At 29.7% G+C, this 17,788-nt stretch overlaps 2 protein-coding genes across 3 annotated transcripts; both read left to right on the top strand.

The window, feature by feature from the left end:
* Nucleotides 1-7,770: 7,770 nt before the first annotated feature.
* Nucleotides 7,771-8,151, top strand: LOC135924004 (uncharacterized). The gene has a single exon (XM_065459048.1). It carries the CDS (start codon nucleotides 7,771-7,773, stop codon nucleotides 8,149-8,151), a length of 381 nt encoding a protein of 126 aa, XP_065315120.1.
* Nucleotides 8,152-11,950: 3,799 nt separating this feature from the next.
* On the top strand, nucleotides 11,951-14,981 carry LOC135923232 (myb-like protein A). Of its 2 annotated transcripts, XM_065457876.1 has the most exons (3): nucleotides 11,951-12,058; nucleotides 12,165-12,213; nucleotides 12,312-14,981. In XM_065457876.1, exons 2-3 carry the CDS (start codon nucleotides 12,168-12,170, stop codon nucleotides 14,462-14,464), a joined length of 2,199 nt encoding a protein of 732 aa, XP_065313948.1. In that variant the 5' UTR covers nucleotides 11,951-12,058; nucleotides 12,165-12,167; the 3' UTR covers nucleotides 14,465-14,981. The 2 variants fall into 2 exon arrangements, with proteins under 2 accessions (XP_065313948.1, XP_065313949.1); XM_065457877.1 differs by lacking the exon at nucleotides 11,951-12,058 and having other exon boundaries at nucleotides 12,153-12,213.
* Nucleotides 14,982-17,788: the final 2,807 nt, after the last annotated feature.

Genomic DNA, 17,788 nt, shown 5'->3' with positions numbered 1-17,788 from the left:
AAAAAATAACTTTCAATTTAAAAAAATTATTATTTTTCATAAATATTTAAAAAATATTTATTTTCTTGAGAATCCTACATTATTATGGCCATAATTTAATAATATTTATTTAATATTCCTCCTCATCCCCATACCTAATATATTTTTATTTAAACTCTGATATTTCATGATTTGTGATTCTTCGCGCAGGGGCGTCACTAGCCTTTACAATCTCAGGGGGCTCAACTAAAAAAAAATTTATGGGGGGGGGGGGGGAAGCCCCCCATACCCTCTAATTTGGGAGCCTTCGGCCCCCTTTTTCCCGGCCGGTTTAATATTACTATATTATACTTTTTTTAAATTAGCTAACTCTAAAATTACTTCTGTATTTTATATTTTATCATATATTATATTATGCATACAAAATAAATTGGCATTAAAATAAAAAGACATTTCTAAAAATAATATTTTTTAATACAAAATCTATTTATTACAGTATAAAATATTTTCGCTGATATAAAAAATTTGGCGTCTAAAGAATTACAATTGATAAAAAAGGTTGATTAATATATATGCCTCAATTGATAATGGTTTTTAAAAACCATATAAGGCTATATAATTCTTAAAACTTACATTAACAAAAGGTCATGAAACTAATATAACTCTCTGTTACCATTTTAGACAATGTTTTATAGAATGGACTAATAAGAAAAAATTTATAGGCCTTACCAAATTAACAATTGTTGAAGAAGAGAATATAAATGACCAATCCAAATCATAAAACTTTATGGTAGTTAGAGCTTTCTTTTAGATAACATGATGGAAGCTAGATAAGTAATCGAGAAAATTAATGTGAGATATTAAATTTCTAAAAGATTATCTTCCATTTTTAATGATATATAAACGACTATACAGTTGACCATTATTGCATATCTAAAATATGCACTCAGCAGCTGTAGTAATAATCTTAAATTACATAGGCACACAAATTATAGATGCTGGTATTTATACAGTCATAGCCATGACACTCACGATGTTAACTCATATCAGAATTTATAATGTTAGATAAATTGATAAAACAAAAACACTAAAAATCTTTAGAAGAAATTAAGCATGTCAAATTAAAAATGAATTATATAGTAGCTAAAAAATAAGAGTGATATGATGAAAGCCATTATCTCAAAAATAAATTTTTTATAAGTGTCATATCTTTAAGCTAATTTTAGAAATGATAAAAAAATTTATAAAATTTATACTTATGCCTAAAATTACGTTTCATAATATAAATTATAAGGTTAAATTATCTGATAAAATAAGTTCTCTACGACGGTTAGTCATTGTTGCATATTCATTTATAATGTGATCTATAAGAATGTTATTAATAACATTTTTTTCAATGCTCAATAGAGCCAACGAATTTAATCGTTCCTGACCCATTGTCGATCGAATATATGTTTTCACCCGTTTTAAAGCTAAAAACGATCTTTCACATGAACAGGAATTAGTTTGAAATAAATAGCATCTGCTACAAAATTGAACCCCAACATATGGGAGGATGAGCTTGTTACAGAGGAGAGTATTGTACCTAATGACATAACAAAATATTTAAATCTTAAAGTAACCAGTTTTGATATGTATAATTTAGCAAAATTTTAAGTTGCATATCACAATTAATATAAATTTTAAATTACTTTATTAAATTTATTATTATGTTTCACTTTTATTTAAAGATCTCAATTGAGGAAGAGGATATACTTCAAACGGATATCCTACTTTGGTGAACGACAAGAAAGAGATTTGCCAAAGCTATCAAGATTAGCAAGAAAAATATTGGTAATTCCTGCAACTAGTGCTTCTTCCAAACGTGGATTTAGCATTGCTAGAAGATTTTAGAACAAAGAAGAACGTGTTTGAATCCAGAAAATGTCGATTTATTATTATTTTTGCATTACAATTACATATAATAATGATTTTACATTTATATTTTTTTCATAAATATTCAATTTGATCAAATAAATTGTCCATAATTTACATTGATTATTTTTATACTTATATTAATTTCCTAAATTATAAACATTTTGCAGAGGAGTATTGAATTAGATGCTTAAAAATGAAAGAATGGCCATAATTAAATTTTATAAGCGGGCTTGGGTTAAAAAAATTTTATAAATATTGGGAGGACAGGTAAAAAATTTTAGACTAATGGGCAGGCGGGCCGGCGGGTAAGGAATTTTAGACAAATGGGTGGGGCGGGCGGGTATATATTTTTTTGAAAACTATGGGCGGGCTGGGCGGGCGGGTTAAATTTTTTAATAACTATGGGCGTGTTGGGCGGGCGGGTTAAATTTTTTTAAAACATTGGTTGGGCGGGCTTTTGGTCCAAAATCGTGCCCAATGCAGACCTCTAGTCTATATCCTTTGGTAAAATAATTTTTACATAAAAACTTTAATATCTAAAATATTTGTTTTGCAAATTTTTCGATTCCTTTTATTTATCTATATTATAATTTTCCGATGTCCACACTACGTCATCGTGACGTCATGTCATCGCCACGTCATGTCATCGGTACGTACTTATTTTTATTTTTATTTTTATTTTTTTATTGATTTTATTTTATTTTTTTTATAGAAAATATTTTTAGACATGAAGCCCAATAAAATCTACCAAATGCAAAATAAAGTTATTTATCTATATATACTAAAAAGGCTTATACTTTTTATTTTAGAATACTTAGCTTATGATGGATGGTATTCCCATTATTTCTAGAGAGGTTAACCTAATATAGACTCCTCTTCAGGTTTAATACATTAATATATTTTTTATTTATTCTTTTGTTTTTATTTTAGATAACAAGCTATGTCCCAACCTCACTTAATGATTGTCCAGGTGGTATATTGACTCCTCATCAGGTTCAATGCATTTATTTTTTTTATTTATTCTTTTGTTTTTATTTTAGGTAACAAGCCATGTCCTAACCTCAGTTAATCATTGTACAGGTGGTGATTTATCCATCATTAATAAAAGAAAAAGATGGCAGATCAATCAAAAAAGAAACGCACTAGGGATAGCGAGGCCCTACAAAATCTACTAACAACTCAAAATAAAGTTAGCCTTATATATATATTTTTTTATACTCTTTTATATTATAGATTACATCTATTTAGCTTCTGATAATCTCCCCACTATTTCTAGGGAGTTGAACCTAATATTGACTCCTCTTCAGGTTCATTGCATTTATATTCTTTATATTATTCTTTGTTTTTATTTTAGATAACAAGCCCTGTCTTACCCTCATTTAATGATTGTACAGGTGGTATATTGACTCCTCATCAAGTTCAATGCATTTATTTTTTTTATTTATTCTTTTTTTTTTTTAGATAATAAGTCATGTCCTAACCTCAGTTATTGATTGTACAGGTGGTGATTTATCCGTCATTAATAAAAGAAAAAGATGGCAGATCAATCAAAAAAAAAGAAACGCACTAGGGATAGCGAGGCCCTACAAAATCTACTAACAACTCAAAATAAAGTTAGCCTTATATATATATTTTTTTATACTCTTTTATAATATTGAATACATCTATTTTAGCTTCTGATAATGCCCCCACTATTTCTAGGGCAAATTTTATTTTTTGATGATAGCCTCCCAACTACTAGAGATATGCATATATTGACCCCTTTACAGGTTCAGTACAGTATTTTAATGTTCGTTTTATTTCAATAATAATGTTTTATATTTATGCCTGATTTCCTTATTTTTTTTAGGTTAACCCAAACTTAATCCCTCACATAGCTACAAAACATGATATTTCTATTAAAGATAAGCAAAGAAAAAAACGGCGACTCAACAAACGCCTTACCCGTTCTAGAATTACAGGTATGCAGGATAATAAGGACCTACGCCTGATATTAACTCCCTTGCAGGTTTTTAATGTTTTATATATATAGGTTTATTTTATAATCACCCAGATACCGTCAACTGATATTTCTATAACCACTACCACATTCCTTATGGCACCTCTACCATGTTTATTTCGACATATATTTGATGACCACCACTCACCTATATTAGATATCGGAAATATGACAGAAATATGCGCCTTCTGCAATGCTAAAATGTGGAATGGAGAAAAATTATCAAAAAGCTCATGTATATATATTCAGTTTTCTACATGTTGTTTGAATGGGAAGGTATTTTTATCTAAAATTTCCCAATTACCACCAAATTTATTACGTTTATTTACCGGGAATCATTGTTCATCATCCCAATTTTTAACAAACATAAGAGCTTATAATTCCGCACTGTCATTCACTTCACTAGGAGTTAATATAAATAATAATTTATCCAATTCGCGATCAGGTAATTATACCTTTCAAATTAATGGACAGGTTCATCATCGCATTGGTTCACTCCTACCAACATTAGGGGAAACTCCTAAATTTGCCCAATTATATATACATGATAGTATAAATGAGATAGAAAACAGACATAACCAGGTTCCGTTTTTAGATCGTTGTCTTTTAATGGAATTGCAGGATATTGTTCACACCTACAACCTCTTTGCTTCTCAATTTTTGAGAGTATCTTCTATGATCGCTACTGGCGTTCCCAACATATCCTTAAACTTAAAATCTGCTCCAAGTTTTGACGTACGTTATCGCAATAAACCTACCTCATCTGAAATAGCAGTATTATTACCTGGTGATGGCAGTGATCATATAGCCCATAGAGATATTATCTTAAAAACTCTATCTGGTCCTTTAAAACGTATTAATGAGCTCCATTCCTCATACGATCCCTTGCAATATGTTCTTCTATTTCCCAGAGGCGATATTGGATACCATCTATCCATTCATTATAGAAACTCAACTTATAAATATGTTACCTGCAGAGAGTACTATGCCTATCGCTTTATAGTCAGGCAGGATGATGAGAATGTTATTTTAAGATCCAAACGTCTTTTTCACCAATTTATCGTCGACAGTTATGCCAAACAGGAAACTCTTCGATTAAATTTTATACGTAATAATCAATCCAAATTACGCGCCGAACTCTATCAAGGCATACATGATGCTATTTTAGAGGGAGATACTAATGCTGACAATCTTGGCAGAAGAATAATTTTGCCTTCTTCTTTTACCGGTGGCCCAAGGCATATGCATCAGCTTTATCAGGACGCAATGGCTATTGTACGCTGCTTTGGTAAACCATCATTATTCATTACTTTCACCTGCAACCCTAAATGGGATGAAATAATGCGTGAATTATTTCCTCATCAGACCCCAAACGACCGCCCAGATTTAGTTTGTCGGGTTTTTCGTCAAAAATTAAAATGTCTAAAAAAGGATTTGCTCTATTATCATGTTCTTGGCAAAGTAATCGCTTATATAGATGTCATAGAATTCCAGAAAAGAGGTTTGCCTCATTGTCATATGTGCCTTATACTAGATAAATCTCATAGGCTACCAACGGCTGTTACTTATGATGATGTAGTTTGTTCTGAGATTCCTAACAAAATAACTGAGCCTAAGCTGTTTCAAATTATTAGCAATTTTAATACACATGAGCCATGTGGCATAACATTTCCTAATAGTCCCTGCATGATTGATGGAAAATGCTCAAAAAAATATCATACCTCTTCTATTGATAAGTATGGTTATCCTTTATATAGGCGACGAAATGATGGCGTTACCTTCCAAAAAAAATTAAACGGATTTATATTTAACAACTTTGGATTATTCCTTATAATAAACATTTATCAAAAAAATATAATGCACATATAAATGTAGAAATTTGTTCATCTGTCCAGTCCATAAAATACCTTTATAAGTATTGTTACAAAGGCCATGACAGAACTACTGCTTCCGTTCCCATTAATAATGTTGATGAAACTACCCAGTTCATTGATGCTCGATATATATCCGCCATAGAATCGCTATGGCATACTTTGGATTTTGAAATGCAGGATCATTCTCCCCGCAGTCTATCGTTTAGACCTTCATCTACCCAATCAACATATAATCCTTTTTCAATCAAATACTGATATAAATAATATCTTAACTAAAAATCCTGGTACAAAATTAACCGAATGGTTTAAAATTAATCAAATTGACACAGATGCCAGACATTATATTTATGCAGATTTTGTAAGATATTATGTGTGGAAACCTCTATCTAAACAGTGGATAAAACGAAAAAGGGGTGGTGATAAAGTTATAGGCCGTATACGCACAGTTTCTCCTAAAGAGGGTGAGGTTTTTTATTTAAGACTATTACTAAATTATGTTACTGGGCCTACATGCTTTGAAGATCTACGCTCTTTAAAATGGAATTATCAGTAACACTTTTAAAGATGCATGTATTCGACGTGGTCTGTTATCAGATGATGCGGAATGGAACCATTGTTTAGAGGAAGGTCTTTCATTTAAGATGCCATATCAATTGCGCCAGTTATTTTCTGTTATTTTATTACATTGTGAGCCGAGAGATCCTCTAGGTCTATGGAATTCTTTTAAATTTTATCTTTGTGAAGATTTTTCCAAGAAAATATTACCAGAGCCGGATAACCTTATCACCGAAAATCTCGCGCTATGCCACATCAATCAAATTTTGATTCAAAATGGTAAATCTCTTAAGGATTTTTTGGGAATGCCTATCCCTTTATTATCCACCCAATCTCCATCTGCTACAGCTAATATTAGGTGTCACCTTATTCGGGAGGAAATTTCCTACGATGATATGTATAAAAAATATTTGGCTAACTACAATTTATTTAATCGATATCAAAATATTATCTATGCCAAAATTATGTCCTTGCCCTCCACTCCACTCCATCCCATAATTTATTTTTTATAGATGGTCCTGGTGGTACTGGAAAATCATTTCTATTAAATACAATATTATTTAACTTGAGAGCTCAAGGTAAAATTGCTATAGCTGTTGCATCTTCTGGCACTCTTCTTCATAATGGCCGTACTGCACATTCACGTTTCAACATCCCCTTAAGTATTCATGAAAGTTCCTCATGTAATATTCCTTACCAAAGCCAAATAGCTGAATTGATAAGACAATCGGGAATTATAATATGGGACGAAATATCAATGACTCATAAACATATATTCGAGGCCGTGGATAGGTCATTTCAGAATATAATGAAATTAGACAAACCGTTTGGTGGTAAAATTATTATTTTTGGCGGAGATTTTAGACAGATTTTACCTGTTATTAAACGTGGTGGAAGATGCGACATTGTTAACTCAACCTTAAAACGATCCTATTTATGGTCACATATAGTGCCATTAAGGTTATGTATTAATATGAGACTTCTACAATTTCAGGAAGCAAATGATTATCTTATTAATAATAAATACTCAAAATTTCTTTTAAGAGTTGGTGAAGGCTGTGAAACATTCGATGGCTCTAGGGATAAAATAAAAATTCCTCAAGATTGTTGTATAGCTTCCAATGATATCGAGGATCTTATTGCTTTTGTTTACGATATAGACAAAGACAATTCATCATTTAACCGAACATCATTTGCTCAAAATGCAATCCTGACCCCTAAAAACGTAGATGTCGATTCTATAAATATTAAATTGATTAACAAAATTCCGGGGGATTTAATTACATACATAAGTGCTGATGAAACCATAACCGAGGATGAAGCGACGTTTTATCCCACTGAATTTTTAAACTCTTTAAGTATATCACGATTACCCAATGACATTATATGTCATTGGGATTACCACCTCACAAACTTTTACTCAAAGTCGGGGTACCTGTAATATTAATGCTAAATTTAAATTCTGCTTCTGGTTTGAATAATGGGACTAAATTGATTATAACTTCTTTGCTACCAAATATAATTGAGGCGGAATTTGTTTCTGGTAGTTTTCTCAGTACTAAAGTTCTCATTCCTAGAATAAGTTTAATTCCTACAGATTCTGGCTTGTCATTTTCCTTTAAGCGCCGCCAATTTCCCGTGAGACCTGCTTTTGTCATGACAATTAATAAAGCTCATGGACAAACGTTGAACAAAGTTGGCATCTATTTACCTCATCCTGTTTTTTCACATGGACAGCTATATGTGGCTATGTCTCGAGTTTGTTCTCCTCATAAATTAAAGATTCTAACCAATGATAAAACAAAGACTACAACCAATGTGGTATAATCCCGGTTTATACGAATAAGAATGAACATTACTTAGTATGATATTATTTTATAATTTAAACAATTTAATATTATTTAAGCATCCTTTTGTCAGGCCGCTCAATATGCCCTTTTATCTCTGATGAATATTTTGTCTAATTGAAAATTATATCAAAGTACATTTTTAAAATTTAACTAAATTAATATAACAATTTTTAAGGATCCTACTTTTTTAAAAGCTTACCATTTTGTCGGATCCACCATTGCTCTATTATCCCTGCTGATTATTTTGTATAACGCACAAAAAATATACATAGTACATTATTTTTATTATAAATAATATTATATATTATTTTATATCTATTCCAAAAAATCTTCATTTTATTTCAATAATAATGTTTATTTATATTTTTGCCTGATTTCTTTATTTGTCTAGGCTAACCCAACCTTAATCCCTCACATTGCTACAAAACATGATGATTCTATTATTAAAGATAAGCAAAGAAAATAATGATGAATAAACAAACGCCTTACCCGATCTAGAGTTACTGGTAGACAAAATAATAAAGAACTACGCTTGAAATGAACTCATTTGGAGGTTTTTTTTATCTAATGTTTTATATCTATGTTTATTTTATTTTCACCCAGTTCTCCAAATGATATTTCTATCACCACTATCACAATCCCTATGCCACCTCACCTATTTTTTAACAAAAATAAACATTTTTATTTATCACTAAATTTTATTATCTCATTCTTTTCTTTCTATCTCTATTATCTATTAACTACTATTTCTCAAAACCTTGTCACCTTTAATTTATATAATATAATATATTAATTTATACCTTCTTTTCCCCCCTTTTTTAATCTAATTTTTTAATCACCTTACATTAATTAACCTTTATCTTAATAACATTACATTTATTATTTGATGATAGCCCTCCAACTTATTAGAAATATGCTTCTAATATTGACCCTTCTACCGGTTTTACATTATTTTAATGTTTGTTTAATTTCAACAATAGTATATTTATATTTTTGCCTGATTTCTTTATTTGTTTAGGCTAACCCTAATCCCTCACATTGCTACCAAACATGATGAATCTATTATTAAAGACAAGCAAAGGAAAAAATGGCGATTCAACAAACGCCTTACCCGTTCTAGAGTTACTGGTGGCCAAGATAATAAGGCACTGTGAACTCCTCTGGAGGTTTATTTTGTTTTTTATCTAATGTTTTATATCTATATGTTTATTTTATACACCCAGTTGCCTCCAAATGATATTTTTATCACCACTACCACAATCCCTATGCCACCTCTGCCTAATTTTTAACAAATATAAGTATTTAATTCCACTATCATTCACCTCATTAGGAGTTATTATAAATAATACTTTATCCGATTCCCTGAGGAACTTTCATGAATATTTAGAGAGATGTTCAAACGTGAATGTGTAGTGCAGCCAATTTCATTAACATTATTAATGGGAAAATATGCGGTAGTTTTGTCATGGCCTTTATAACAATACTTACGACCGTTTTATGGTTGAGTTGACAATGTTGTTGATACCAAAATTGACACTTTGGCAGAAATATCATTTCGCGTTCTTCTTTTACCAGTAGCCCAGGGCCTCAGCTTTATCAGGACGCAATGGGTGTTGTACACTGCTTTAGTAATCCGTCATTATTCATTACTTTCACCTACAACCCTAAATGGGATGATATTATACATTAATTTTTTCTTCTGCAGACGACTGCCCAGATTTATTTTGTCGCTTTTTCCATCAAAAATTAAAATGTCATAAAGGATTTGCTCTTATTTTTACCAGACACACAGAGTAATAATTAATCCTCATCATTTTTTAAAAAAATTGCCTAAATTTATATGGCAAGAAAAACAAATTTCTTAAAAAATATATAAATAAATTGCATATAAGTTTCATTAGTATTGAATGGCATTTTTGTAATTTAAATAGATATAATTTTTTTGTACTTAACAAAAGATATAGATAGCCCTTATCAAATTTTTTGATAAAAAGAGTTAACCCACTAATTGGTAAATCCGAGATTTCCCCTTCATGTGTTGATAAATTATTTAGAAATTTAACTATCTCCGGGTTTGGGAAATAGTTTTGAAACTTAATATGTGATAGACTGGGCTTGAAAAATATTCCTCAAGATTAATATTTGCTTGCTGACTTGGGAATATCTTATACAAATTATTATGGGCCGGGCTAGGAAAAAATTTTCAAAATTATTATGGGTTAAGCTAGGCTTGAGAATTTTTTTAAATAATTATAAGGTCTTGAACGCGTGGAAAATTTTTCCAAATATTATGAGCTTGGACCTGGCTTGAAATTTTTTAATGTTAAATGTTAGTCTTATGTAACCAGTAATATATTTACAAAGAATTTTGGTATTGGGTACAAGCTCATTTAAATATATTTTGACTCAAATAATAGTTTCCACTCTTAGTCCTAATGGGTTGGACTCAATGACATTGCTTGGACTTGACCTAAATGGAAAGGGGGGGGGTTTAAAAATTATATAAATTGGATATGATTTTTAAATAAAAGGTAACATCTTTCTTAAAAAAACGAATAAAATTCTCATTCTCCGTCATTTTTGACGGGCTATCTACTAGTTATTTTAAAGCTACTAGAATTCTATTTCTATTTCTATTAAAATATAAAATAATGTATAAATATGTAAATTAATCAAAACATGAGTTGAAACCTCTTTTTTTGAGAAAATGAAAGAATAAATCCCATGTAATTGCATAAATGATAATCCTCAGTAATGTATTTATTTGTTAATCTAAATAATAAAATGGAAATAATTAAAAATAAATTTTAATATATAAAATATATGAAAAAGAAAAGTCATAAGTATAATATTTGCGTACATTTTTTTGCTGTTCGGCCTCTTTTCCCCATTTTTTTAAATATTCGGCCTCATGAAATTGACATTTTCTAGCTGTCTCGTGTGCAAAAGGCCCACTTGGTCTTATGGCCTGTCCGTTCATGTTACTAGATTTTAAAGATCAAATCAAATTATGTTTTCATGTGATTTTATATACGGTTGATATATAATGGTTGTTTGATATGATTTAATTATGTGATCATGTGTTATACTATGGTTTTGTATAAGAGCATCACTAGCCTTTACAATTTCAGGTTTACAAAATTACTTAGTTTTTAAGCTAATATTATTTAAAATAATCCCCCCACTTTTTTTATTACCTAACTTATCTATATTTTTTTCACTGGTTTCAAAATTTTGAGTAGGCTCTTGAAATTTTTCTTGAGACTCGAGTCTTGTAGCCCCCTCCCCTAACAAGTAGGGCTACTGGTTGTGCATATAATATAATATATGCCGAATGAGCATATAGAGAATGATTAAACACACATTGAAAAAACGCATATTTTTAAAAAATTAAGATAAATTTGGCAAAAGAGCACTTTTAATAGCCGTAAAAGGAAGAAAGATTGGATAGGAGAGAAATTATATTTAGATTTTAGTATCAACCCAGTCTTATAACTTTTTAACTCACATGCTTTTTAAGATACAAATAAGAAGGTTAAAAAAAATCTAAAAGCTCATAATAAAACTGTATATTATCTCTATATAGTTAAATCTTTTGATTATTGATGTTAAAACAATATATTTAATACCCTTTTTTTTTTAAAATACAATATGTAATCATAAAATTTATTTTTTAGATCATAAATAAAATAATTAATTAACATATGTTGAATATCCGCCATCTTTCTTGAAAATGATATTCATCTAATAAATTTATAATTTGCAAATTTCGTTTTTACTAATTACCTATATTTACATTTCGTCAAGGTTATTTATTTAGATGCAATAAAGAAAATCAATATTACTACATCTTATCGTATAATACAAAACATTTTAAAAGATATGTAAGTGATTTAACTTTTCGTAATTCTATTAATAATAATTTATTTTCTTTTACATGCATGTCATAATAATTAATAGCATGTTAAATGTATGTTTAAAATTATATAGATAATGGCATTTGAAAAATTTGCAAAATTTCGTTCAAATTCTCTACCTAGTGAGTTTATGTTAAAATATTTTAACCAAATTAAATGATTAATATTTAATAAATGTAATACAATAATTCTTCCTCAAATATATATAATATTTTTTTAGAAAACAAGAATAAATCTAATTCAAACTTTAAGCAAAAAAGTGTAAAATATCCATTCTGCCATAATCCCAATATTCATCACCCACCTGGTTATACTAATATAATATCACAGGGGAAACCTATTGACAGACAATATAATTTATCACAGCCTAATCAAACTAATATAGGTGTTAGGAGAGGAGATATTCCATCTGAACATATTCACCACCATCACCATGATAGACAACATGCTCATCATCATCACCATAATATAGAAAATGAATCATATCCCATAAATTACTCAAACCAAGAAGCTCCAAATCGCCCACATCATCATAATCATCATCACTCCCATTCACCTGGGCACCATCACCACCATCATCATCATAGTCAAAGTGTTCCTCCAAGACAGCAAATAATTAGCAAGCAACCCACCCAATATCTGAGTAATCAATACCCTAACTATTATAATAATAATAATACACAAACTCCTCAATATATAGACTGCAGTAATCTTGGTTACATAAATAACAATCAAACCCTACCCCAAGACCCACAAAATTTGCTTATTACCTCTGACACTATTATAACTCCTATTGTCAAAAACGTTAATCAGGAGGTCCCTATTGTTAATGACACTGCTGATAAAAATAACTTTTACACTCATTACCGAGATAGGACAATTTATGGTGTAACAAATAATCTTCAAAAACCTCACCAACCATTTGCTGCCAATAATGGGAGTCGTCATATTAACACCAGTCTTGACAGAAAAGACAAAAGTGAACCAGTTCTTAGAGAAAATTTGATCCCAGATTCTAAGACTGTTGATACATATGTTTATAGAACAAATTCTTCCACAGGTAAAACTGTTGTAACCATAACAGATTCTGAAAAAACTTTTTATTTGCCATCCCACCCTGTTGTGCAGACTAGTTTTAATCCATCTTATACTCATACTCATAGAAGTAATAAGGAGTTGTTTGAAAAAGGCCTTACAATTCCCATAACTATGGTAGGAGATCGAGATACTCAACTAACTGATCATAAATCCATACCCAGACATGATTACTATCCTCAAGACAATAAATATGATAGCTACCACAGAGTAGACTCTAATAAAGACTCTGCTCATTTGGGAGTCGCTGATCTCAAAAGTGATGATTTTTATTACTACGAAAAACATGCAGCCCAACACCAAAATGGATATCCCCCTTCTCACAATCATACCAACAAAAGTCCATCTTCACCCCCAAATTATGACACTTATTCTAGGGTCAAGAGTCGAGAAATAGATGGAAGCAGAGATTATTTTCACCAATATCCTGTTTATGGATCTTTTGAATCCAAGGTTGAAGATGTGCCTTCTAATGATGTTCACAGACATCCTTTAGATGACAGCGGGTTTGCAGACAGAAGCACTGATAGCAGCCACCAGGAGTATCAGGCTAAAAATCAAACTCATCTCCATGATATTTTTGACGATTCAAAAAACTTGAAAAATTCTAATTACCCAACCCAAAATTCCACCAAATCTAATGATAATGAATCAAATGCAAGTGGTAGGGTTAAATCAGCAGATCGTTTTGAATCCTATACTCCAGACACAGTTTTAACGTCAGAAGAGAGAGAGGCTATGGTTCATTCTTTCCGAGAAATGAACCTAAATAGTTCTAAATACCTTGATAATGTTAAACCTGCCTCATTTACAAACCAAGCCCTGAAAGGGAAAAGGTATGGTAGCAGGGATACTTTCAGGGCCAGGTTAGATCTCACTCATTTTCGGCGAAACGAGATAGAGGCCAAAGTTGTGTCAGGAAATAGGGTCATAGTCAAAGCTGTTCATGGGGATAGGCCCGACAGCATCAATACGAAACATGACAATAACAAAAACTTAGGCTTAGGCCATACTGAGGGTCAGAGGGTCATGACCAAGAGAGAGTTTTTTACTTCTTACACCCTGCCCCCAGATTGTAAATGCGAGGAACTCAAGGCCTTTTTCACCAGGAAGGGCTACCTCGTTATAGAATGCCCTAGGATTGTTAAGGACATTAAGAACGACTATTTCTACACCGAGATTGATACTAGCCAGGGCAGAAGGAATGACAGGATGGATAGAGACTTGCAAAATATAGGCGGAGCCAATGACGAGAGTCTTCTTATTTATATAACATAATTAACTTCTTTTTTTTAAAAATATATTTATATTTATATTTTAATTAAATAATTACTTGATCTTTTTTACCATTAAATTTCGAAAATCAGAAAATCGATTTCTAATTAAAAAATTTTTTTTTTGATAAAAATGGAATTTAAATTGTGATTTCATATCTTTTAAATTTCATATCTCTTCATGCCTTTTTTTAAGTTGCGGACTTATTCGTAAATAAAAAATTTCCATCCATCTTTAGTCAATATAATTTATTTTTTTTTTATAATAAATGACCAATTTGGTTCCAAATTTTTTGGGCCAAATTCATCAATCATTATCGTTTAAAATTTGAAATTTGTAATAATATAATTTAGATTTGTATTTATATTTAATAACGGGTGTAAATTTAAAAAAGAAAAATAATGCAAACCATATTGATAATTAATATATCTATTTTTATAGTACAAATTTATAATTATAATATAATACCTATTATAACTTATCTACTCGAAATATTTATTATAAGCGCTTATTATATTTTATTAGCTCTCTTAACCATGTTATACCAGTTATTATTATTTTTATTTATCAAATTATATCAATTTTTTTTAAAAAATTTTTACGAATAAAATTTAATGAAAACAATCCATTCCTTCCCTTACCAAGAGATTAAACGGTTTTTAAAGAGTGAATTAAACAAATTTAAGGAAATTTTAGGACAGTGTTAAGTTTTTTATAGGAATGATTAAAAGTAGAATCCGGGCCGGGCCGTTATTTCAATTTTTTATAAATATACCCGGGCCGGGTTGTGCAAATGGCAGCTCCGCAGGTCTCTGCTTTATATACCTACATCGCGTAAAAATAAATTACTTGATTTTATGATCTTTTGTTTTTTTTTTTTAAAAAAAATCCTTATAATATTGCAATTTTTATTTGGATATTTAGGTTAAAATAACATAATTATTAAGCTATCATGCAATTAATTTTAAATTTTAAGATACGTTTAAAATTGAGAAATTTTTCTTCAATTGAAGATGAGTAAATAAAGATAGATGCAAAAAAAAATCATTTAAAATGTGTAATTCACTTTTAATTTGAATATAAAAATAAATCTAATTTATATTTTTTTTTATATTAATGTATTTTTTATTTAATAATTAATAAAAAAAAAATATTATTTTATATTAAATTATATTATGCAATTACGGACGACCTTGATATATATATATCTCTCTTTTAAAAATATTACTATTGAAAATGACTATTTCGTTGTATGCCTTTATTTTTGCACCCTTGTTCCAACCTGTAATAAAAACAATTTTTTTTAAAAAAAAATTATACACGTAGAATCATCCATTTTATTCTCTTTCTTTCTTTCTTTTTTTTGTAATGTAACCTTTATTCAAAAGTTATTTTTTTTTTGATATTTAAATTTCAAATTCTTGTTTTTAAAATTTAATTATTAAAAATAATATTATATTTAATAAAATTCGTGAGATAATAACCGTTTCATTTTTTTTAGAGATTGCGGTGGGAAATAATGATAAATGTGGATTATTTTGAAAATGTAATTGGGATTAAGATATTTTTGTCAAAATACATTCCTATACGTGTTGGTAGGTAATATTAAAGGCCAATCTTTAAATTTAGAAAAAATCGAGTTTAATGTTTCCAATTTATATGTTATATATATATAATATACAATAAAAAGTACAAAATATATATATTGGCACACGTGAGGGATAAATGACAAATTATATTACATATGTTCCTCTGACTAATTTATAGACACATATATAACTATTATAGTATATATTAGAATCTATCAATACGATATTTTAAATAATGCACCCAGGGGCAGGTTGTGAATTCCGAATTCGGGTTCAGGAATTCCAAACTACTTATCGGAAATTTTGATTACAGGAACTTAAACAAAACCGATTTTTAAAAAGAGATTCTAACCCCCCCCCTTACCGGTTTTATCCCGGGTTTGATGTATTGCTCATAAATCGGTTTTTGTTTGGTTTGCGATCTCAACATGCCCAAACAAACAATTTTAAATTTCAGAACCCGAATTCCACAGTTTACCTCATTTAAAGTTTATATAATAAGACATTGGCTAACGAACATTTTTTATCTATCGATTTGCTTTTATGACATTTTTTTTTTAAAATTTGATATATCAAAATAAACATCATTCGTGAGTTGTGACTAATTTGACATTTTGTTAATAAAGATAAATTATTTCCTTGAGTTTTTTATTTTAAAAAATGTTAATTAACGATTTTTATGGGCAATATATCAAAAGATATAATAAAATATGATATATGCCTTGGGGATACATTAATTTATATTAAATTTTAATTTGTGTGCTTGTATATGTTCTATCTGACTCGATTAAAAATTAGATTTTCTTTTATCATTTATTTATCAACGTTAAATTTGACAAATATATACGAATAAATTCAAAAAGCCAAAAATCTATCTTGATTTTAAATTTATGTTTGATAAAGTTTTTTTTTTGTTTACATTTCATAACTCCACTATTTGTTTACACATGCTCACGGTATAATATGGTTGTTCTATCTGACTCTGAATTACATTTTTATTCCCTTTTTTTTGGATTAAAAATTAGATTTTCTTTTATCATTTATTTATCAACGTTAAATTTGACAAATATATACGAATAAATTCAAAAAGCCAAAAATCTATCTTGATTTTAATTTATTAAATGTTTACATTTCATAACTCCACTAATTGTTTACACATGCTCACGGTATAATATGGTTGAATTTTTGCGCGTAAATATCAATATTGATCTTTAATAGCATTTTTCCCGTTTAAAAAGATTCTACAAGTTTGAATTGGAAATGTTGCGTGTATAGTTTAAAATGAGATATACCACGACATGCCTGCCCCTGGTCTTAACTAACGCCTGTGGAAAAAATTGTGTGTTATCGATGGCTTCCCCCGACCCGTAATTATTTTTGGCCAGTCCTGCTAGTAAAATATATTTTACACAAGTTATCCGACCTGGCTAGTAATAATTTTATTATAGAAGAAAACGACTTAAAATTTCCCCAAATAATCAGCTTTAAAAAATTTTTCTTTTTCTCTATAATTTCGCCCCCCCCCCCGACTCAACCAGATTCTTGAAAATATTTTGCACAATTTGTTCTACCCTGCGCGAAATTATTTTCTTTCTGGACTCACGGGCTGTCGGGCCGTTCTCATTATGCGTAAAATGATATTTTTCTTTTCAATTTGATCTGATAGATTTTTTTTAAAGAATGGTTATACAGACCGTCGAAGTATCTAAACTATCCGATCTTTTATTTTTGATAGGTT

Source organism: Gordionus sp. m RMFG-2023, chromosome 2 (assembly GCF_954871325.1).
Source record: "Gordionus sp. m RMFG-2023 chromosome 2, tfGorSpeb1-WG-v2, whole genome shotgun sequence".
NCBI classification, from domain to species: Eukaryota; Metazoa; Nematomorpha; class Gordioida; order Chordodea; family Parachordodidae; genus Gordionus; species Gordionus sp. m RMFG-2023.
The sequence above is the reverse complement of the archived record's forward strand: the minus strand, read 5'-3'. Positions and strand labels throughout refer to the sequence as shown.